At 35.9% G+C, this 25871-nt stretch overlaps 1 protein-coding gene across 3 annotated transcripts in view; it reads right to left on the bottom strand.

Moving 5' to 3' along the window:
• Positions 1-8847: 8847 nt before the first annotated feature.
• Positions 8848-25871, bottom strand: part of SERTAD2 (SERTA domain containing 2) — a 200434-nt gene continuing 183410 nt past the window's right edge. For all 3 annotated transcript variants that reach the window (XM_051975389.1, XM_051975391.1, XM_051975390.1), the window contains one exon: positions 8848-14275. In XM_051975389.1, coding sequence (XP_051831349.1) covers positions 13324-14275 — 952 coding nt within the window. In that variant the 3' untranslated portion in view covers positions 8848-13323. The remainder of the gene's footprint in view (positions 14276-25871) is intronic.

Consider the following 25871-nt stretch of genomic DNA (forward strand, 5'->3'; position numbering starts at 1 on the left):
TAATCATGTTGGGGAAAAAGAAACCTAACAAAAGGTAAAAACCATGAGAAAGAAAAAAACTAATGAAAATAGTATGCTTTAATCTAATTTAAGCTCTTTCTCTGGATGTGGACAGTATTTTCTATCATGAGTCTTTTGGAATTATTTTAGTTATAGCATTGCTGAGAAGATGTGGGGAAATTGGAACAATAATGCATTTCTGGTGGAGTTGTGAATTGATCAAATCATTCTGGAGAACAATTTGGAATTATGCCTAAAGAATAATCAAACTATGCATAGCCTTTGATCCTCCTGTATACTAAATCTTTTTCCCAAAGGAATAATAAAAAAGGGAGAAGGATCCACAGGTACAAAAATATTCATAGCAACTCTTTTTGTTGTAGCAAAGAATTGGAAATCGAGGAATGATTGAACAAGTTGTGATACATGACTGTAATAGAATACTATTGTGCTATTAGAAATGATGAACACATAGATTTCAGGAAAACTTGGAAAGTATTATATTAATTGATACTGAGTGAAGTGAACAGAATTAGGAAAACATTGTACATAGTAACAGCAACAATTTAAGAGATCAACTATGACAGACATTGAACATTTTCCTTTTCTGTCATATTATACAATTTGATAAGTGATGTGTGAGGTATTTCAGGAACTCATTACTTTATGAGGCCGTCCTTTGAGTTATTAGGAAATTTTTTCTTATATCAAGCATCTTTGAAACTTTCACCCACTGCTTCTACTTCTACCTTCTGGAACCAAAATAGAATAAGTCTAATTAATTCCTCTTTTCTATGACAGTCTTTCAAATGTCGCCTGCTGAACCTTCCTCTTCTCCAGGCTAACTCTATTTCCTTCAGTTAATTCTATGGACTCAAGGTTCTTCATCATCTTGGCTACCTTCCTCTGGATGCTCTGTAGCTTATTCACCTTCTGCCTAACCTGTAGATCCAGAAACTGAAGACAGGACTTTAGATGTGACCTGACTAAGGGAGAATACAGAAGAATATGTATCCTTATTCCTGGAAGCTCTGTACTTGATGCAGCCCATAATAGCATTAGGGTTTTTGCCTGAACTGGAGCTGTAGTCTATTAAAACACCAGATCTTTCTCAGATGAACTGATACCCAGACATACTTCTTACTTTGTACTTATAATGTTAATTAAAAAAAAAATTTTTTTAAATCCAAGTGTGCCCATCAGATAGAGAATAGCTGAACAAGTTGTGATATGTGATTGTGTTGGAATAATATAAGAAATTATGAGTAGGATGGTTTCAGAAAACTTGAACTCATATGAATTGATGCAAAGTGAAGTGAGCAGAACCAGGAGAACACTGTATAGAGTAACAGTAATAATGTGAGGATGATCAATTGTGAAAGTCTTAGCTGTTTTCAGCAATACAAATATCCAAGGCAATTCTGAAGGAACTATGATAAAAAAAAGTTATCATTTGCCAGAGAAAGAATTGATGGAATATGCATGCAGATCAAAGCATACTGTTTTGTTTGTTTATTTTTTCTTTTTAAATCTGTTTTCTTTCACAACATAACTAGTATGAAAATATGTTTTGCATGACTGCATTTGTATAACCTTTATTAAACTGCTTGCTTTCTTAATTCTCTTAATGAATGAATGGAGGATGGGAGAGAATTTGGAACTCAAAATTATTTTTTAAATGAAGGTTAAAATTGTTTAATACATAATTGGAAAATGAAAATATTAAAACAAAAAATCCAAGTGGAAGACATTACATCTATCACTATGAAATTCCATTTTATTATATTCCATCAAATCTATCATAGCTCTATCAAGAGATTTCTTTGTCCTTTGACTGTCCCTTCTTTTGTGTGTTCTGCAAACTAGAAAATGATGCCATGTCTTTATCTAAATGGCAGACAAAATTTCTCTATGGAGTAGGGACAAAAGAACAAATCCTTCGAGTAGTCTTCTGAAGTCATTCTCACAAGTTGATATGTAACCTTTGTAAACCAATTAAATTCAGCCAATTTCAAATCTACCTAATTATACTATCATCCCCCAAATATTATGTCAATGTAGATGACTCTCAAGTCTATATCTTGGGTCCTGACCTCTATTCTGAGTTCTACACCTATCCATAGTCCCTTGGTTCCTCAAATACAACATAGCCATAATGAAGGTCATCATCTTCTTAAAATTATTCCTCCTCCCAGTTCCAATGATCTTGTGATGAAGAGAGCCATCTACACCCAGAGAAAGGATTGTGGGAACTGAGTGTGGATCATAATATAGCATCTTCACTCTCTGTTGTTCTTTGCATTTTTTTCTAATTTTTTCCCCTTTTTGGTCTGATTTTTCTTGTGTAGCATGCCAATTGTATAAATATGTATAGAAGAATTACACACATTTAACTTATATCCAAATGCTAACATATGTTAACATATAATCCAATGATTACTTGCTATTATGGGGAGGAGGTGGGGAAGAAAGGGAGGAAAAATTTGGAACACAAGATTTTGCAAAGGTCAATGTTGAAAAATTATCCATGCATGTGTTTTGAAAATAAAAAGATTTAATTTAAAAAAAAGAAAAAAAGATTCAGTTAGCTAAAAAAAAAAAAAAAATTCTTCCTCCTGACTTTATTTCTGTACGTGACACCGCTCTGTAATTGCCACATGTATAATATTGAGGTTATCTTTGGTTATTTCCTCTCCCTTATCTTTTACAATCAGCTAAAGTTCTAACCCATCTCTTCCATCTGTCCCCTCTTTTCTATTTCCATGATCACCAACTATGGTATACATTTGCCTGGAATATTGTAATGGTTCTGCTCACTTCACTTTTCATCAGTTCACATGAGTCCAGATTTTTCTAAAACCATCCTTTTTTCCTCCCTTCCTTCCTCCCTCCATCTTTTCCTTCTTTCCTTCCTTCCTTCCTTCTTTGGCCAACAAATTAATTTTCCTTATGCATGGATCTGATCACAATCACTCCTCCACTCAAAACTATTCCATGATTCCCTATTCTTTACTGGTTAATATTCAGGTTCCTTTGCATGGCATTTAAGGGCAACTCTGCACAATCTGTTCTCCCACTGCCTTTCTAACCTTGTTATTTCTAACTATCCTATTCTTTAGTTCAACTAGTCTACTTTCTGTTCTTCAAAATACCATGTGTTTTCCTTGCCCTGTGTTTTTGCTTTCTCTTTCTGTATGGGTTAAACATGATAAAAATGGCACAACATCCATGAAGCCTTCTTCAATGACCCACTGGTAACAGCATGCCCCTTGGGCCTCCCATTATTTCAGTTATCCAATGTAATTATCATGCAATATTATATATTATGGTAATATATGTATATTTGATTATCAACCTCTCATTAAAATAAGTTCCATGAAGACAAAGATCATGTCTAATCTTAAATTATTTTTTTTTTTACAGTGTCTGGCACGTTGATTTACAGAAAATAATCGTGTTTGTTGAGTGAATGAATGTGCTATAGGAATGTATTAATGACTACACTTCCCATAACATTAGAGCTCAGGGAGTTCATTTGGAGGAGCTCCCAGTACTTCATTTTCCCCAGGGGACTTATGGGGTCTGAATACAATGGGCTTTCATCAGAAGTCACAGACTCTGTATAAGAATGACTGACTGAATGAATGAATGAGTATTTATTTTATTTATTAAGTGCTTACTATGTGCCAAAGAACTGTCTTAAACACTGGGTATACAAATAAAAAGTGAGACAGTTTTTGCTTTCATGGATTATAGTATAAACTCAAATTCTAAGTTAATGTGGGGGGAAGGGAATGGAGAAAGACAACACGTAGAAATGTGAGCAGGGCAGAAGGCAAGGTCCAGATTCTTAGGTTGGATCATCAGCAGAGATGGCAAGGCTTGGGGATCTGGAGGGAGAAGAAGCAGGGCAGATGATCAGGTTTGCTGGTCTACCATCTTAGCAGAAGAATTGTAATTGGTAACACTCTGCTCATCAAAATAAAATAAATGACCAGAAGCTCCTTCTCTCCTGTTTTTTAATCTCACTTTATTCAGAAGCCATCTGCCATTATCTTCTTCTTCACTATAGTTTCACACAAAGAAGATCTGCCTTCTCCTTGGCAAGGCACAAATGTTCCCCTATCACCTCTTTTCCAGAAGATGGTTCCTCCTTTTAGTTGTACTTTATCATTAATCTTCGATTGTTCCTTTTCCACTGGGTGTTCCCTACTGCCTACAAACATGCTCATGCCTTCTCCATCCTTAAAACCCTCTCATTTGATTCCTCCATCCCCACTATTGGCTCACATCTCTCTCTCCCTTTTGTGTTAAAACTCTTTGAGAAGTCCTTCTACACTACACTACTTTCTTTCCTCTCATTCTCTTCTTAACTCTTGGCAATTTGGCTTCTGACCTAATCATTCAAACAAAAGTACTATCTCCAAAGTTACTAATGAGTTCTCAATTACCAATTTTTTTCAATCCTCTTCCTTCTTGACTTCTTGGTAGCCCTTTGACACTGTTGATCCTCTTCCTAAAGAGCCCTTCTCTTTAGGTTTTATAACACTGCTTTCTCTCTTCATTTTCTTGCAGGAGAGAATTTAGGGCTGGACAAATAGATATGAGAGCCTTTTAAATATCCTTTACACATATTTCACTCAACATGTTCAAAATGAATTCACTATCATTCCTCCCAAACCTTCTCCTTATCCTAACTTTCTTATTATTAGTGAGGGTAGCATTATCTTTTTAGTCATCCAAGCTCACAACTTGGGTATTATCTTTTCCTTTCCATCTTCCCTCACTTTTTGAAGGGGATACTCCTGGTGGCATCCAATATGCAATGAAAGGAATTTACCTGTAAAGCCTGTCTGTCAGTTGTTGAGAATGAGCTGCTCAAAGTAGGAGATGGAGAGAACCTCTTATTGTGACTGAAATGACAACTACTAGGAGAATAAAATGAGAGGTACTCCAGGTGATGCGGGAAAGCTTGCTTTCTAGATTCCCACCTCTCCTAGTTAATAATGTAAATTGCCCTTTAACTCACAAATCCTGGTCCTTTTGAATTCCAATAGAAGATCTGACCTGTTCCCAGCCCCACCCGGATATGAGCCAACTTTGGGGCTACACCCGAAAGCCCCTCGAGCTAAGTCTCCTATTATAAAAAGGCCACGCTGGGAACCCCTCTTTGCAGAGATTCCAAACATGGCTACCATGTGAGGACCCTCTGTCCACTGGACCCTCTGTCCAGTGCCCTCCTTATCTCTACCTTCGCCTATACCTTAACTTTGCTTATCTAATAATAAACCTCTTTTATCAATCTAGCTCTCTGGGCCAATAAATGCTTTTATTGGGAACTCGCGCCGCTACTAGACCCCCTTGTGCCGAATCTGTACCCCAAATCTGCCACTAGACCTTAACCCTAATTTCATTTAGGTACCCCAAAGCTAGACCTCAACACAGGGTGAAGACAATTTCTTCACCTAGAGCATTAGTTTTTCTAGGGATTATATTCTTAGGATTCCCGCTCATTGGAGGAAAACCAAATTAGTTAAATAGGTGGAACAGTTTTAGTCTATTACTTTTCCAATTGCTTTATTCCTGATGAAATATTTGCCTTTAAAAGCAGATGTAATTGTTAACGGTCTTTAGTGTGCAAATGGAGTTTAGATAATTTAGGAGGTATCAGATGCAGTTGGGGGTCTCAAGTTACCAAGAAATACACTTTAGTTCCAAAATGTCCCAAATTGAAACTACCAATCTATAGAAACTCTAGAATTCAATAAAAAGCAAGATGCATTTTAATGACTATTAAAAGGGAAAAGGCATCAGCATCTCTACTTGATTTGTGGTGTTGGGCCAGAATCTTTTTAAAGATGACTTTACAAACTAGGATTAGTTCTAAGCAAAATTATAAAGTAGGCAAAACTTGTCCCTTCTACCCTTTCTACTCCTTAAATATCCCTTTCAGGTTCCTAGATCCCATGTATTTTCTTTCCTTTGATCACCTGGTACGTCACAAGGTATTCTTCCTTACAGGTCTTTCCTCTCCCAGTAGTGGGCCCATCCATATAATATATATTATATATTCAACAAATAGCAAGCACTATGGAATCTGACTTCTATTAGGTATTTGTAACATGAAAAAGACAACATCCATAGTTGAATATCAATTATGAAAACTTATTTGTTCCCCATTGACACCTCTTTGAGGATGCCCTCAATTTTTTTTATACCTTTTTATATAAATGGGATAGTACAATACAATACAGGGAAGTAGTTAGAGGATTTTCCCTTTTCTTCTCTCTGACAGAAATTGCTTTCCATGTCTTTGGTACCTTCTAATACCTTGCATTCCATAGATCTCCACTATAAACTCTTCTCTTTCCCATTTTTATCCCACTTCTACCTCTTCTATACATACATTTGGAACTGTGATATTAGGGTCTGAGTGTTGGCTCCAGTTTCCTTGATGACAAGAATAGTTTATAATAGCAGTCTTGATGGATCATTCCCATTTTCCTTGCATTTGTGGTCCTTCCATTTTTATTAATTCTGATCTTCTTAATTTTGTTACTTACTTTTTAACTGATCCTAATGAACTTATCTGTAATTTAAAGATAACCCAATTGCCTAGAAACACTGAAGAGTTAAATGACTTGCTCATGGTCAAATAAGCTAATAGGTATTAATCAGGACTTCAAATCCCTGACCCCTAGATAAAGCCTTTATCACAACTGTCTCATTCAGCAGCTATTACTATTATTAAACATATTATCTAGGTGAGATTTTCAATATACTCTCTTCCAAATGTTTTCAAGTGCTCTGGACTGGTAATCCAAGAGTTAAAAGTTTTTCTCAACCAATGTCCTAAGAAGTTATTTATATAGCATTTTAAGGTTTTCAAAGTACTTAATAGACAGGATCCCATTGGTGGTATTATGATTCAAAACCAAGTCTTCCAAGTATTCCCTAGTCTATAGACTTTCCCAACTCTAATAAGAGATTTAGTGAAGCAGCTGTCAAAAAGTAGCAAGGGGAGATCAAATGATAAACCGGGGATGGAGTGAGGTACTGGGGTAGAGGTAGGAGATCTCCAGTGTTCCAGTTTCTACCACCCTTATCTCTTAAGTCTCCTATCTCTTCTAAAGCTGAGGCACTGAGCATAACAGGTCTGGGGAGGTAGACACAATTGAACAATGAAATCACACAATTTAGACAGCACTTTCCCATTGTTTTCAGGAAGTCAGTAGAGAAGTAAGAGACTGTAAATTGCTGTTCTGAGGCAGTTTGACTCCATGCATTAAAAAACCCAAAACAATAACAGGCAGGAGCCAACAACCGCCCTTTCCAAGAATGGGGGAAAAATGCAGATATTTTCAGGATATCCCAGGAGAGATGGATCAGCTTGTTTAGGGACACAAACTAGGTGTAGAAAGAGCATGAGAATGCCTGGGGGGGGGGGGGGGTTGTCTTACTACAACTTTCCACAATCAGGTAGGGCAAATTCCAAAGGGAGCAGTTAGAGAATAGGAATATTTAAGTCAGCAAGAATTCACTTTGGAATCAAACCTTCCACAAATACTGTCATGGGCTTCTCCCTGATCTTCCCACTCATTTTGGGCAGATTTTTTGGGATCTGAGTTCCAGCAACCACTTTTTTCTATTGCTGAGTGAAAGGCATTACTGGCACCTGGCCTGCCACAAGCCTCCTAAATAAGGAAGGAGACCCAGGGGGTCATAGAAGAGAGATGGAAAACCATTCTATATCTGGAATACCAAAGCAATGAGCAACACTGGCATTTCCCTTTCCAGTTACTTACAATTTGGGGTGTTTCATAAAAAAAAGCTATATAAAATTCCTATGTCAAGATCTAAATTGGGTTCTAACATCATAAAAGGTCAGTGAGTGGTTCGTAACTTCTGAAATCAAAATGACAGTATGGTTTCTGAAAATCATATAATTAGTCTACACAGTTAATATTATATAAGGCCCTCAATGAATATTTGTTTGATGACAACTTCTTCACAAGTCAGGGAGCTAAGAGATTCTATTTCCCAACAGCTCCTCGAAACTACTTTCAACTGTGTATTTAAAAAAATAAACACAATTTCAAAAAAGTGGAACAATATGAGAACAGGGGAAAGATCAGAGTGGGAGATAAAAGTTTAAAACTGATGCCAGAATGAAAACAAAGCTCCAGTTTAAAGATAAACCAGTTTTACTTAAACCTCACAGCAACTGATAGTGGGAAGGAGAGAGGAGAATAATGGCCTGGAAATCAAAGAATCCAAGGTTCTAGTCCTGGTTTGATTATGCTACTTAGCTTCTGGAACAACTTGGATCTTTTCCTTCATATATAAAATATGATAGTTTGGTTAGATCATCTCCAGCTATAAAAATCTATGAAAATTCTCTAGCTATTACCATTATCTAGGTCCTAAAACAGAAGTTAAATTACTTGCCCATGGTCATCCAGCCAGTATCACAGTGGAGACTCCAACACTGGGTTTCTTGCCATCTCTGCCTTTCAGCAATGTTTAGTATCTCTGTTGACTTTTATCACAGAAAGAAAGTTGGAGGAGTCCCCAGAGGCTGTCCAATCCAAACCTTACTTGAAAAGAAAACCCCTTTGCAAACCACCCAAATAATCTATTCAAAATATACAAATTGTGTATATTTTTGTCTCAATAAGACTATAGACTCTGACCAAGGTTCAATACACATTTGGTTGAATTACTAAATTTTAATTAATCATGATCAGAGAAAGCCATTACATTTTCAACACTCTAAATTGTAATATAGAGCACATTCAACATCACACAGATGGAAAAAAGAAAAAAAAACCCGAAAACATAACTCTATCCTTTTAACTGTTTATTGTATAATATAAAACTACAAAAGTAAGACTGCTTATTTCCATGTACATTTATCCAATTGTTTAGATTACAGCCCATACCTACATGTGAATACAGTAATCTGGGTTCAGATGTATATGTCTGTAATATTGCATAGAAAAGGCACAGCTCTAAGGTCTGTGGGGGAAATTACAGCCTCCTTTTTGACAACACGCCCTTCTCAACAGCCATACACCAAACATTTCACACTATTTACACCTTTTCCAGAATCTTTGCTGTTTACATGTATGGATTACATTTATCTTCAATAGTTTTTTCCAAAAAGTGCAGAATCTTTATTAATTTTATTGTTTTCAGCAAAATTTTAAATTGGCTCATTATCAAGAGTCATTCAGCTTCAATTTTAAGAAGCACCGAAAGCCTTTTGAAAGCATGTAGGTCATTACAAACCTCTCTGGTAGTATCAATGTACCCGAGTGTGGCAGGAAATTAACCGTTTCTCATCCAAAACATGTTGAATGTGAAGATTTGAATTTTGGCAGGCAGTGTAAAGATCAGATCTGCAACAATCATTTTGAAGCAATCCAGGACATGAAAAGACAGTAGAACAACCCCCCCTCCCGCCCGCCCCCCTCCCCTGCACAAAGGAGGGGGGAGGGTTGGTATTTTTCAATAGTCATATAAGAAGGGTGTCCCGGGGAATTCCTAATTCATTGCTTATCACAGAGGTGATTCATAAATTTAAGTTTTAAAAATATCTGAAACACTATCCACTACTGCTTTTCAGAGTTTATTTACTTCAAGAAATGTTCCTTTTTCTACTTCAGAGCAGTGAGGGTGCTCCAAAGGAATGCAGTACTTAAATGCATGAACTAACAATGAATGAGAAAGACACTCAAGGTGTATATCTGAGACTTGTTTCTGACCCTTTGGCGTGAACAAGCATGTCAATTTGGTTGCTCCTTCCTTGATAAAGGGAAAGCAGTGTGATTAAAAATCTTTTAAAAAATTGACTCTTTTAATGCTGGATTTTCCTAGAAATTTGGGGACTAAAACAATCTTCATCCATACCTTTTGCATATTTCAAATAGACCCACATTAGAAAAGAGTAAAAATAAATGTGAACCGTGCATACCATGAAAAGAACCCAGTTCATTTTCTGAGTCTGGCTCTGATCCCCTTTTTAATACAGATTTACATTCCTACAAGAGAATACATTCCTACCATACATTCTGTACATGTTACAATCCAGATGTTGTTAGCTTCACAATAAAATAAATATATTTACAAAGAAAAAGGAATAAATAACTTATGAAAAAAAAATCACTTCAAATTCAAAGCTTTTCCATTCTGCTCTCATCTTGTCACTTCATTGCACATCATTGTCAATAAATGTCACTGCCACCCCCCACACCCACCCCTACACCCACCCAAGCCTGGCATGTGTCTTTTATAAAGGCTCCTCAAACTGCATGTTGACTCTGAACTGTTCATGATGCCCAGATTATAAAAGGAAATGTTACTGCTGAAGAATGGAATCTTCAGCAAGTATGTCCCTGCAGAGCTGGGGCTTAGAGACCACAATAAAGATTTTTCTGCCCTTCTGGTATAACATTTTGTAAAAATAAAAAATAAGAATTTAAAACTTGATGGTTCAGCCCTTTTAAAATGGACCACTCATTTTCCTTATCTTTCTTATTAAATTGTGTGTATGCATGTGCATATATGTTGACAAATACATACGCACCTACACACATACATCTATACGTATCCATACATATAAATACACACACATATATTATGTATAGGCATATCTTTACACACATATAATCATTCTCTGTTTTTAACTCTGTCTTATAAATAAAGGATTTTCAAAGTAAGTTTCAGGGAACACACTTCATTGCTTTGGAAATGGTGCTCTTTTGAACTATTGCCTAACATATGGTATTTGTTTAAATACACAACTTACTAATCCAACGAAAGTGTGGTTGTTCTAAGTTGCTGTAAATCAGTTTTCACAATGGTAAATCAATTGCTTACTATGTTATTATTCTGAACAATCAGCATTATTGTACACACACACACACACGTGTGTGTGTGTGTGTGTGTGTGTGTGTGTGTGTAGCTTGTGGCTATTTTCCTAGGTTCTCCAATTATAAAATCTTGGAATCTGAGGGCAGGGCAGGATTGTTTTTTGACAAGGAAGAGAAGAGCCAAAATGGAGCAATCACAACTGGATGGGATGAAAAATAACATAACCCCCATTCCCATTTTCTCAACTGAATATGGTCCCTAATCCGACCAAGAAATAAAGCCTAATTGTCTGAAGTATCAAAAAAGTTATGGGTGTTTAGGTAGCTTGTAAGGAAACGACAATTCTATTAATTTCTTGCTGCTTTACTGAGTTGATAAGTCTTTTAAAACAAAACTCAAGGGGGATGAAAGTAAACTAGGGTCCAGAAGGATTTTACACATGAACCTTTTACTTATATGAGTAATTTACCTGCGTTGTCATGTGCATTATGTTACTATGTAGACTATCTATGGCCTGTTTAAAGTGCCATTTTATAAAGTTATCCTTTTAATAGACAGAAAATACCCAATTTCATCCATGGCAAGAAGCGAGCAGAACTGATGACTGAATATTGTCAACTGACAAAACAAAACAAAAAAACCCCATAATTTAAATTTTCTTAAATAAATATAAAAGTTATTCCTAAAGAAGCCATATGCATTTCAACAATATAGGTTGCAACTTGCACGCAACAGCTAAAGTACCATGGCGGGAAGGAGGAGGGGAGGGGAGAGAAGGGAGGAGAGCCCTAAAATGCCATAAACTATTTCAGCAACAGGCATGATACATTGCAAACATTTTTAAATTAAATGTACACCACAATGAATAAAAACGCTATTGGTGCAGTAACGAAGACTTCTCAGGTGTTATGGGAGGGGAGGGAAGAAACATGCATAGAAAGCTGTGTTTGTATATTCTGGTACAACAGGCTTATAAAGTGTAAAGCGGTTAACGCAGTTGATAAAAGAAACCAACCACGCTGGAGATGCCAAGTGATGTAATGTGACTAACTCCAGTTTCCACAGCAATGGATATTAAAGTTAGAGTCCATCCAGTGCAGATAAGAGATGAGCTTCACTGCAGTAATACTGAAGATGCCATTTTCAGCACTTATCAATAGAGTGAACAAATGCTCCAAGGAAGGGGGGAGAATGGAGGAAGAAGAAAGGTGTAATATGATTCAAATAAATGATGTATGCCTTTTTAAAATGCAATTAAAAACAAAATAAACTTACTCTTAATAGGTATTTTCATTCCATAAAATGATTGATTTATAATAAAATTCAGTCAGATGTAATGATTTTCTAGAAAGCTAATTAAGTTCAAGTCACAGAGAAAATTATGTTAAAATGAAACATTTGGGTTCAATTTTTAAAAAATTAAAAACAGTAACTTGGCATACATACTTGAAGGCTAAGTTTTCAGTAGCCTTCTTCTCAAACGAGAAAGCTACAGAAAACTATCACTTAGAACCCAAGTTTCACAGCTATTTCCTGCCAACTGCTTAATACAAGTTTTATGAGTAGACATGGCTCTAGGTTTAGAAATCACAGTAGTACACAGGTGTTTTTATACCAGGGAGTTGGTACTTGTGAAACTTGGGTGAAATATCTCCTGGCCCTTTCTTAAAGCACTGTGTGTTTGCATTTAGGGATATCAACTGCAGATTAATTTGATCTGATTTTCTCTTTGCACCATACACATATAAAACATTACAACTCTGTATAAAAGTACAAGCGCATCTTGTACATTTGAAGTATGCAGGAACTATGTGAGCAAATCCTATCAAAATAGCTATTTTGTGTGTATAAACAGCATTTGTTTTTAGAAAAACAATATAATAAACTGCAGAATCTGTACAAAAATATAAAATAAATTTGGGCAGCAGTTTCTAAACAGCCATGTAAATGCAACACTTAAGAGGAGTAGTTAATGCCTCCAAAAGGCTGAATTGCTAAGTCAACCTACACAGGGCTAAAATGCCAAAAAAGATACTGAGATTATCTAAATAATAAATTTTTTTACCTCTTGCAATAAAACTTATAGAAAAAATAGACAAATATGCACATGCAATTTACAGCTTTCCCCAACTTATTCCTTGTGCTTCACTTTTTTTTTTTTGTAGTAACAATGTAGTAATATTGTCTTCAATATGTATTCTTTCCTATACCAGGATATTAGGTCTTCTTTGAGGAACCACTTAAAAACACATTAAAAGTGGTCATACATGGAAGAAGGCACTCCAACTCTGCTTGAGGCAAAAAGTACTAGTGTGATCCTTTTTTTTTCTGGAAAAGGCAAGCAAGGACGATGCATGCACAGTGCTGTGAATCTGTAGGGTTGTGAAAATACTACCAAGTGTGTATATACTGGTACAGAAAAAAAAAGTCTCTAGGTTTTTATAGGTTTTATGACCCGACAAGCACCTCCATTATGTGATCCAGTTCTGTAAGGTCCATTTTGAAAGGCTGATTTGGGGCAACTGGTTGACTACTATAGGGAGCTAAAGTCTTAAGGAGGTCATCTGCAGAAACAGGAGCCATTTTAGAGGCTGCCCCTGTAGCAGAAGTGCAGGGGTCAAAGTCATACATTGACGTGTCTATGTCAGCAAACAGAATGTCATCCAAGGTCAAGTCTGTCAGAAAACCCGTGGAAGTTGTTATCTCAAAGTTTCCAGGTAGAGCGTCCATGAGTTTTGAGTCGGTCGTTCGGCTCTCTGGGAGTCCCTCGGGTTTTTGAACGTTAGACTCGCTGCAGTTTCCTTTAGAGCTGTCGATCGTTGCTACTGCCGCTGCTACTGCCTCAGTGGAGGTAGGTGTTGGACAGAGCTCCTCGATTTCGTCCAAGGCTGAGGAGAAGCTGTCCTTTTCTGGTTGGACGGTTGGTGGTGGAAGTTTCGTGGGACCGTTGGGTTGGACGGCCTGAGAAGTGCAAAAAGTATCGTCCTCCAGCAGAGAGGCCGGGGTGAGGCAAGATTCTAACGATGTAGTGTTTACCAAGTCGGCGGAGTGGGCCGGGGAGGAGGCGAGATGGCTAAAGGCGGGCTGGGCCTCCCGGTAATCGTCCCCCAGCGTGTCAGCTGGCTGAGAAGTGGTGATGAACACAGGTCTCAAGCTGCCTTCCTGTTTGAGTTCCTCCTGAATCCGCCTCAACATGTTGTTAATTAAAACTGTCTTCTGCAGGCTTGGCTCTGTCAGTGGCCTGTGGTTATAGAGTTTCATAAGGGAAATGTTGAAGATAGTCTGGCGCTGTAAGGTGTAGGACACCTTAGATGGACCATCAGTAGGAGACACAACTTTGCCTTCCAGCCCATCTTCATGCTCATCAAACTTCCGTTTTCCTCCTTTACCCAACATATATCTGCAAATAAGAAGAATTGGGAGAATGAAAATGGTGACCTGAAAACTGATTCCTGTAATCAAAATGTAACCAGGTTATTAGATCAGACTCTAAGAGCATACCCACTGCTATCAGGAAAGACCTAAGCATTTAACACAGTGCAGATATTTTAATAAGACAAGGCTAAGGAGAAACGTTTACCCGCTTAAAATTGAAGTAATCTATTTCTTATGTGCGCATATATTAATTTTTTAAAAATATTTTGTTAGTCTGTTAAATGTACATTTTGAGATATGTGTACAACACAGCCCAGTTGCTATGGAGACCATAACTTTGAACTTCCCATTTCATATACTTCATGTAATTCTCAAGCTAATCATCATAAATCTTCTGTCCCTCTCTCCTCCTCTCCAAGTAAATTTATATATATAAAGACAAATGCCTCAGTATTATGGATTGAAAGAAATAGATATATTGCCTTTGATAATAAATTCATAGCACTACGAATACAATCATGTATATATCTCGTAATGCTGCAAATGCAATTGATCAAAAGGTATTGAATCAGAGTCAATGCAGGAGAAAAATTTACAATTTGGGGACCCCATATGTGACTTAATAATATCTGGATAGTTACACATACAGTGAGGTGCTGAGGTTTAACAGTAGATACAGGACTCTCCTTGGAAGGCCCTTCCAGAATCAAACGTAGGGATCTGTGGTATTCAGGGTATGGTGTCCTTTGGCTCAGTCTCATCTTATGCATTTAAGGTCTGAATCAAGCTGAATTAATTTCCACGTCATTTTCTCTTGTTAGTTGCACTGTTGCCCCTGCTGTTAGGCAAGTTCTAAGTCAACAGAGTCCCTCTGCTTCCAGCTGAACAGACATATGTAGTCCATAAGAGCTCATCTAAACCATTTCAGAAAGATGAACATCTATTTACTTAATGTTTTCTTAGGGGGAGATACATAAAGAAAGAGGAGTAAACATCACTGTCCTCCATAGTAATGCATTCCAATTTTTAAGGAACCCTGACCACATTTTTCTTTTACCCATTCTAAATCAGACTACAAATTTTTTATTTGTCAGGGGCCTACTTGGCCACTCTGTTTAAAATAACCCTTCCTACTCTCCAAGGATATTGTCATCTATCCTTCTACTCTCTAAATTAAATAATCCTAGAGCCTTTGCGCTAAAGTCTTATTTATAATCCTTTAATCATTTTGTTTCTAGTCACTAAATCCATTCTAAGTTCTCAATTTACTACTAAAGGTGAAAAGTTTAAACCTGGATATATGACTCCTATAGAAAATAATATAATATTAGGTAAAATGTGGAAAAATCACTATGCCTTCTTTGATACCCAGTACCCAAATTTGTTGCCTTAAGAAGATTTGCTGACTCAGTTCTAGTTCTTTTCTAGAATCTTCATAGATTACAAGTGATTTTCCTTTTTACATTCAATTTGCTTTTCTTCTGTGTGGCATTTTTCTTTACTGAACTTCATAATGATAGTTTCTGCTAATTTTTCCAACACGTCCTAGTTACTTTAAAACCATAACTCTCTTCTAGGGGTCAGCTAGGTAGCAAAGTTGAGTCAGTGCTAGCCTTGGGAGTCAGAAAAGCCAAGTTCAAATCCTGCCTCAGACAGATACTTATTAGCTATGTGGCCCTGGCAAATCATCTGTAAAATGGAGATGATAATAGCACTTATCTTATAGTGTCATGAAGATTAGATGAGATAATAGTTGTAAAGTGCTTTGCAAAACTTAAAATACTACATAAATGCTAGCTATTATTATTAAAGTGCCACATACTCCCTACTTTCAGACTGATTTCCCCTGGAAATTGAATGAACACAGATTTTCTTTATTTTACATCTCCCAGGTCACTGAAGAAAATGTTAAACAATAATGAGCTCACAATTGAGCTCTGAATAATATAGGGAGAGTCTTTCTTCCTTTTCAGCTTCAAAGAAAGTTGCCTAATTAAACCATAAATTAATTCTCATTTTTATCTCTGAATGGTCAATAGCTGACACAGAAGGAAAATAGCCTGTTCTACTAATCCCAGGAAAAATATTTTTTAAAGACTTAAAAAAAACTTTGCTAGTAATTATTTATCTGGTCAATAAATATTTATTTGGTTTCCAATGAAGTATGAAAGGCAGGGACTCCCTGTATTATATTTGGAGAAGATATATCTCCTCTGAAGTACTATTCTTCTGATACTTCCTCTTAAAGACTATGTCATGGAAACACAAGTTTTGTTACATCTTATAAAGGCATCAAGTACTAGCCTGTTGACATGTTATCTGCTCTTAGTATCAGCCTTGGTAAGTATAGAAAAGAGTATAAATGGAAGGCTGATCCAGTGATGGATTTATTTTTGGTAATGAAATGGACAAAACTTATAAAATGGTAAAAAATACAAAATAGTCCTCACTCAGTTCTCTCTCTCTCTCTCTTTCTCCCTTCCTCCCTCCCTCCCTTTCTCATATATATATATATATATATATATATATATATATATATATATATATATATATATATATATATATATATATATATATATATATATATATATATTTGCTTCTTTGAGGGACAGTAGCAAAAAACGGAAGAGAGAAGCAAAGGATGCCAAGCATCTCACATTTCACAAACTGGCAACTAAAATTAATTTATCTGTCGGAAATCTCAATGTTATCTGTTTTAACAATATTCAGGTAGCCATCCTTGTTATAAATTAATACAGAAGAGAGAAAGCTCAAGATAAGTGGAAGGAGGGCTCTCAGGTACTTCTTGAGCAAATGAAGTAACTGGCAGAGTTTCTTTTTCTCTGGTAACTCCTCCCATAAAACAAATTAAAAAATAAATAAATCCCCAAACCAAATCCCTCAATACATATTTGAGTCTGCAAAACAAATTCCCTTATCGGTCATATTCAAAAATATGTGTCTCTTTAGAGAGTTTGTTTTCTCCCCTGTTTAAAGGGAAGAAAAAACATCATTTTATGGGACCTTATTTTGCAGCACTCAACATGCTCAAGCCTACTTTAGGCCTAAATACTGTAGTTACTTTTTAAAAAGAAGATTCAGATGGTACTGGACATAATTATAGAACCTAATTATTTCATTTAAAAAAAAAAATTGTTCCCTTCCTCCACCCCACAAAATTGGGAAGTGATTAGTTACAGACAGCAGTTATTTCTGATCCAGTTGCCTGTGTGTTGTCAGATCATCAGCTGGTTAGACTAAAGGTCAAAGTAAACACTCAATTAGAAAGAAAGCATAAAAATGAAATGGTAGGACTGCCTGTGGTTATAGTAGCTCCAGCCCAACCTGTTTAGACAAGCTATCAATTACAAAAAATGGGAAATGAATAAAAGCAAAGATTTTTCCTCTATCACCATTTCCTAGAGAAGTGACAAATGAAAAGACAGGGGTACAACAGTGAGGTCAAAAGAGTCCCAAAACTATTGGAGCTGGCAAACAATCTCTTAGTCAAATGAAGAGAGGGAGCCAAGAACAGCACTGTTTGGAGAACAAGATGATTTACAAAGCATTACAAAGGATGGTGATGGAAGACAATAAGTAGTATCACCGCACCACACAAAATAATGAAAAACAGCTGAGAAAATAAAGCTCCATAGAGTTTGGTGTGATATCCAACTAAAATAGATTGTCTTGACAACGAATAAACAACAATAAAATATTAAGAGCTTACTATGTGCCAAGCACTGTCTTAAGTGCTAAAGAAAAAAAAGTGGCCAAGAGTCCCTGCCCTCCAGGAACTTACAATTTAGTAGGAGGGGACAACATAAATAGCAAAATGGTGGCCAGAGCAGGGCATTTTAGTCCTGAAAGTTACAGGGATGGTGGAAAAGACTGACAGGGAAGGGAAATATCTCTGATGATAAAACTAGAGGGCAATGAGTTCTAAATACATCTGTGACTTTTTTTTTTATTTCTTTCTTTTTCTTTCCTTCTCTCTCTCTCTCTCTCTCTCTCTCTCTCTCTCTCTCTCTCTCTCTCTCTCTCTCTCTCTCTCTCTTTTTGGTAGCACTCTAGTTTCACCAACAATAATTAGGAAATCATCAGTTTTGAAGCCCATCATCTCAGCATCTAAAATGCAGAACTGATAACAGCATTTTAAAAGTGAGTTAGAAAAAGCAGACAGACCAAAGTACACAGAGAACAAAAAATTGCTGGAACAAATTTTGAAAAACACTCAGGGATCAGTCTTCAAGATACTTCCAAGGTGAGGGATACCCCAATAGAATGGGAGGAAAAATCATACATGATATTTTTTTTCTTAATGAGGGATAAAGTGACCAAAACACTTTCTTTTTTTTTTTTTTAATTTTTATTTAATAATTACTTTATATTGACACTCGTTTCTGTTCCAATTTTTTTTCCCTCCCTCCACCCCCTCCCCTAGATGGCAAGCAGTCCTTTATATGTTGGATATGTTGCAGTATATCCTAGATACAATATATGTTTGCAGAACCGAACAGTTCTCTTGTTGCATAGGGAGAATTGGATTCAGAAGGTATAAATAACCCGGGAAGAAAAACAAAAATGCAGATAGTTCACATTCGTTTCCCAGTGTTCTTTCTTTGGGTGTAGCTGCTTTGACCAAAACACTTTCACAACAAATAGCATGCACCTTTTTCATCACCATGACATCTTTTTTGGGAAATTCTCTCTCTCATACATAGACAACATCTTCAATAAAAACAGGAGATAACAGCCAAGACAGCTTTCTGAAACAGATGCTATCGCAATATCCTATCATTGAATCTAAGAATTGGAAGGGATCTTCCAACTACTACAACCCATTGCTGAAGAATAAATTTCTATAGAAAGAATTCTTAAGGGAAAGGGACCTGTATGTGCCAAGATGTTTGTAGCAGCCCTATTTGTAGTGGCTAGAAACTGGAAAATGAATGGATGCCCATCAATTGGAGAATGGTTGGGTAAATTGTGGTATATGAATGTTATGGAATATTATTGTTCTGTAAGAAATGACCAGCAGGATGAATTCAGAGAGGACTGGCGAGACTTACATGAACTGATGCTAAGTGAAATGAGCAGAACCAGGAGATCATTATACACTTCGACAACGATATTGTATGAGGACATATTTTGATGGAAGTGGATTTCTTTGACAAAGAGACCTGAGTTTCAATTGATAAATGATGGACAAAAGCAGCTACACCCAAAGAAAGAACACTGGGAAATGAATGTGAACTATCTGCATTTTTGTTTTTCTTCCCGGGTTATTTATACCTTCTGAATCCAATTCTCCCTATGCAACAAGAGAACTGTTCGGTTCTGCAAACATATATTGTATCTAGGATATACTGCAACATATCCAACATATAAAGCCATCTAGGGGAGGAGGTGGAGGGAGGGAGGGGAAAAAAATCGGAACAGAAACGAGTGCAAGGGATAATGTTGTAAAAAAAATTACCCTGGCATGGATTCTGTCAATATAAAGTAATTATTAAATAAAAATTAAAAAAAAAAGAAAGAATTCTTAAACATTTTTATTTTTTATGGATCTCTTCTGACAGTGTGGTTGTACTATGGATCTTTTTTCAGAATGATGTATTTAAATGCATATATTAAAATGCATAGGTTTCCTGCAAAGAAAATCAGTCACACTGAAATATACATAATTTTTAAAGTTCCCAGACCACAGGTTATCAACCCTTGTTTTAACCCAACTGCTCTATATATTCAACTTTTTATTGAAGACCTCGAGAGACGGAGAATCCACCACCTCCAGAGGTAGTCACTTCTACACAACATCAAAAGTTAGGAAATATGTTTTTTCCTCAAACTTAAGAAGAACAACAAAGGTTAAATTTGGCTTTTTTGTAATTTCTGTACACTACTCTGTGCACTTTCCATTGGAATCAACCAGAAGAAAGTTTAAGCCCTATTTCATTTCACACCTTTTCAAATCATCCACACAACTAACTGAGAGATGTAGAGAATATGTTATATCAAGAATTTTTTTTTTTGGATGGGGGAGGCAATTGGAGTTAAGTGACTTGTCCTGGGTCATACAGCTAGTAGTAAGTGTTAAAAGTGTGTGAGACCACATTTGAACTCAAGTCCTCCTGACTCCCAGGCTGGTGCTCTATCCACTGTGCCATCTAGCTGCTCCTATATCAATACTTTTTAGAAAATATATGACTTATTGGTCTAAAATGGGAGCTTGAGGCTCTTTTCAAATAGGATGAACTCTCTAACTTCTGAGGTCTCTTCCAGCTACAGATCCTACATCCAAAATTATAAAAGATTTCATAAGCAACAACTAAAAAAGAGGCTTTGTTCAGCAATACCAGTACTGACAATTCAAGGTGTTAACCACGGCTAATCAGATATATATTTGCAAAAGTGTCTGCCAAGATGTCAATGGAACATGCCCTGTGTAAGGTCCAAATGAAAAAAAGGTAACATTGATGATAACATTTCAAATATTCTTATTTAAAGTTGATATTGTACTAATTATATCAATTCCAAGCAAAATATAGGAGTATATTGTGGATCTCACTCTTCATGGAATCCACAGTAATAGAAAAGTCTAACTCAGGGGTTTGCAAACTACAGTCAGAGGAAAAATCCACCTGGTTTTACGTTTTAGAATAGTTTTTACGCTATCTTAGAACTTTAAACCCATTCTTAACTCAACCTTAGTCTGCCAAATCATGATCTACCATTCACACTGATAAAAACAAAATGGATGAAAAGTGTACTATTCGGATGATAATACCAGACAGGCACCTAAAAGCAACTGCTCATTAAGTAAATTTATCTTGGAAAATGTTACAAATAGATAATTATTAAGGCTCAAGGTTAAAGAAAAAGAGATCAGGCTTGATTGCATTTGGGAAATATTATAGTTGTTTAATAACAATTCTTACCAATGCAAATATCCATTTCTTTGACATGATATTCTTGAATATATATGTATATATATATAGCATGTATATTTTAGACTAGCTAGTCTAACTAGTTGTCCATTTTATAGACAGGGAAATTGAGGCCAAGAAAGGTCATCAAATCAAAGACTTAGAGCTAGAAGAGACCCTAGAGGTTGCCTCCTTCAGCTTCATTTTACAGATGATGAAAGAAGATAGGTGACTTGTCCAATCTCACACATATAGCAAGCATCAGAGACAATGTTGGAACCCAGGTCCTCTGGTACTAGAACCAATTCTCTAACCTCTGTCCTCTGCGCATCTTCAATCTGTTTTATCTATATTATTAAGAGCATTTTAAGTTACATATTACAGCTAGAGAAATGGCCTTAAAGTCAATTTGATTGAATCAATGTTTTATTTATTTATATGCTAGGCATTAAGTGACTGGCCTAGGGTCACATAGCTAGAAAATGTTAAATTTATGAGGTCGAATTTGAACTCAGGTCCTTCTGAATCTAGGACTGGTGCTGCTATCCATGGCTATCTAGCTGTCCCTTGAATCAGTATTTAAAGCTGCAAATCTGAGAACATTACATCATCAGAATTATAACAAAAAAAATTTAAAAGAGTATTGAAAAGATGGTAGAAACTTCAATGGCCATCTAGCTCATACATGACCAAGATAGTCTGAAGAATTCTAGTGAATCACAAATCAGTCTATTCCTATATATATATTAGAATATATATATGCCTTTTATAAATTTAAGAATATTTGAAAATACATAAAACTTGGTTAATTTTCCTCTCACTTGCTGTGCAAATCCTCCAGAATTTATCTAATTTCCTTAGCTGGAAAAAACACTTGAATAAGGAAGTCCTTAATTTGTAATTAAAAAAGAAAAGGTACCACTATTTCATAATTTACAACTATCCAACTATTCATAAAGGTTTACTTATTCTAATGTAGGCAGGTGATAATTTGGATTTAAGAGACAACTATCCTGCTGAATGGGTGGGGAAAGAGGGTCTGTTAAGAATTTCAGACAACTAATTTTTGTTACTATTGGCCAAGGCTGTCAGTAGTAATCGTCAGGACAACGGGATTTATCAAATGTGTAAGTAAAGACCTCTAATAAGTAAGTGTTGTAAGCTCCTTTACTTATACAGCATATAGTATAATAAGACAGAAATTAGTGCCAGCAAACTCAGGAATACTTCAAGTGGGTGATTTCAATTCCAAGTCCAGCAAAATATTCATAGAAGAGAGTAAGTGAAAGGTTTCTCCCCAGCTACTTTTTACTTAAAAATTGCACAGTAATTTAGGCATCCCCTAAGAGTTTGCTAAACCTCTTTACAAAGCAAAAATAAAAATAAAGTTTAACAACTGCTAACTTCTCCCAAAAATCTCTTTATAATTTGTGGGAAAATTTTAAGAGGTGAAAGGAAGATTCAAGCACCTAAGTTTAATCAAAAACAAGATTTGAAAGGCTAAATTTCCCCATAGGGTTTTGCATTTATGATCTCCTCCTTAAGCAGCACACAATTTAAAAAAGAAAAAGAAGAAAGTCATACATCTGAAGAACCTGTGGGCATGAATCCAAACTTTCTGGCCATTTTCCAAGAGTTTCTGGGCCTGGAGTTTGGGCTAACTAATGCTCTGAAGAGGTTTAGCACTACTCCACAGAAGTCTGTTTTTCCTCTCCTTCCTCAGCCCCCTCAACAGAATGCAATATTTGTTGCTTTTTAATAAATATTTTGTAGTGGCACGTGCCCTTTCCTCAGAGATGAGAACAGAAATGCTGACAGGATAAAAATCAAGCAGGAGTCAGAGCCAAAGTTTTTGAAGAACTTTCTACTAGAAGAGGAAGGAGGGAGGAAGTGAAGGGGGAGGGGAGCACAGAAAAGGAGGAGAAAGAGGCTCTTTCCTGTTTTACAAGCTCTATGATTTTGAAGCCTGGAAACTGAAACACATATGAAGTATTAACAAGATTGGAAGGCTAAATTTTACAAGATTTCTTGATTCCCAAATTTGTCCTACCTCATTCCCTCTCATCCTTTGTAATCTAAGCAAGCCTAATAATCCAGCAATCCTCATCTAATTCTCTACTATAAAATTTCTTAATCTTTTTGTGTGATGGACCCCTCCGACAGAGTGAAGTCTATGGACCCTTTCCCAGAAAAATGTTTTCCAATGCATAAAATAAATTACACAGGATTACAAAGAAAACCAATCATATTGAAATACAGTTATGAAAATATTTTTAAAAACAAGTTCACAATCCCAGGTTAAGACCCCTGTTCTAGCCTTTGATATTCCAAATTCTTTCTTCTGGGTGACTTTTGGGCTGGGGGGTTGGGACTAGAAAGGATCATATGGAATTGTCTAGTGTTTAAATGTTCTAAATTTAAGAGATGTGTGTTGCATATCTGAAGCCAAGGGACAATGATTTTTTCCCCCCCAATTTTTTTTCTTTACATAAATTTAACAAAAGATTACTCATGATTTATAATTACCAAACTGCAGTTTTAGAGAAAAGGGAAATAGTTTAATTAGGAATAAAAAAAACCCCAACCTTGTCTACATAATTTACAACCCCTTAATTATAAATGTAATCATCAAGAAATGCAATATATTTTCTCACCTTCTCCCCAGAAGAAAATAGTATTAGAAAATTGTAGACTCTGTTAAGTAATTTTCCAGGCACTGTGAAAGGCAGTGAAGAACCTAATGCTAAAATTCTACAGGCAACAACATGCTTTCCAACTTAGGTTTTTTTTTTTTTAATTAAGAAATTAACTTTATTACAAATATAGAAATAGAGATTAGAGTTGGAAACTAAGATTTTATTTCATTTTCTCCCTTAAACAGTATTTACAGACTATTTATTCAAATCAATAAGTATTTATTTAGCACTATACACAAAAAGAAAAGGCTATGAGTTTGGGTATCAGAAAAGCCCGAATATAGGTCTCTGTTCTTAAGGAGTTTTCTAAACTATCTGAGGCGACAAGATATATATGAAGACACTATAGGAAGCAATATCTAAGTGTCTAGTTGCCTTTATTATCTGAAAATATTTGATTATGTGATTTCTACAGGCTCTTTTAGCTCCCAAATCCTAAGAGCCACAGAGATAAGAAGTCTAATGAGAGTTTAGAGAAGGGACTGTAAAATTCATGATGGCAGGGGTCATGTCTTATTCACTATTATTATTCCAACAACATCATCCACTATTTTAGTAAAGCTCTCTATATTTGTAAATGTTCATGGGCTAGGATGGTCAAGCAAGGATTTAAGAAGCATACAAAAGATGGTCACAAGCCTTCAGTCAGAGATTTTTATTGGATGAGACAAGTACAAATAAAATGGCAATGTCTTTTAGAGCAGTGAAAACCTGATTTGGAAAACCACCACTCAAAAGTCCTCCAGTAGTTTTTGTTGAGCAGCCCTAAAGACCTCCTGCTTTTCTTTGATTCTGCAAAAACCTGATTTAAAAATTTTAAAATTTAAAATTTTAAAACCCGATATTTAAAATATTAGCAAAATCATCTCCTTTTTTTTTTTTTTAGCACTGCCTCTCTCTTCAAGATGTTCTCCAAGTAAAAACAAGCCAATAAAAATAAACAGACTATATTTGACTAATATTGATATTTCTCAATACTATCCTACTCTCAAAGTGAATGCAGCATGAAATAGCCAATAGAAAGCTAGTTGAAAAATCCAAAAGACCAGGGTTGAAGTTTCTCCACTGATCTCTCAGGGTCCCAGTCAACTCTCCTAGATTTTAAGGTGTCTGTCTGCATTGGGAGAGGAAGTTACTTACCTATCATGAAATCATTGGTCTGATTCACTACTCTCTCTCTCTCTCAATTTCAGAGTAGAAAACTCAGCTTTATAGAGTTATACAAAGCAAAAACTAATTGTATATGTCCAATTACTCCAAATCATTTTCCAAATGTTACCTTAAAATGGATACCAATGAGCATAACTTTCCAACATAAGTAAAAGAGATCATATTTATTTTGAAGATTAAACCCAGCTATAACTATTATTTTGAAGACATTAAGTGTGAAGAATAATAAAATAGTCAATCCTCAACATTCAAGTATTTAACTTTTTCAATTTCAAACACCTGCATCATTTTATCAGTAACCTCATTTTCACTTTCCATTAGCAGTTACACATGTTCACAGTATGTGCAATAATAAGAATGAGAGACACCATGCAAACAAATTTGTGGAAAGATCAGTATTCTATTAGCTGCTGCACTGCTCTTACTCTGTGCTTATAGCCTAAAAAGCTCTGTACATTCATTGCATGTTTTCATTGTTTGCCTTTAAAATTCAAATTTTGTTTTGCAATTATTCCCTGCTCTAAGGGTGATGCTGACATCTCACCAGTCTCAGACTCTTCTGACAACACCAATTCAAGTCTCAGCAACCTCTTCCTTGGTTTTCAGAGAACAGAGAGAATTACATCAGTAGAGTATACAGTACAATGCCCTCACATAGCCATCCTACACAGTGGAAGGTATGATTTAGGTTAAAAGATGTTTAGTTTTATGAATTTTATTTGATGTACAGTGTTTACAATACTGCAAATTTCATGTGTTATGAAAAGTGAATAATGTCTGATGCAAATTTTTCTAGTGTGTCAGCACAGGTCACAGAATGCTAGAG

The sequence above is a fragment of the Antechinus flavipes genome, chromosome 2 (genome assembly GCF_016432865.1).
Source record: "Antechinus flavipes isolate AdamAnt ecotype Samford, QLD, Australia chromosome 2, AdamAnt_v2, whole genome shotgun sequence".
NCBI classification, from domain to species: domain Eukaryota; kingdom Metazoa; phylum Chordata; class Mammalia; order Dasyuromorphia; family Dasyuridae; genus Antechinus; species Antechinus flavipes.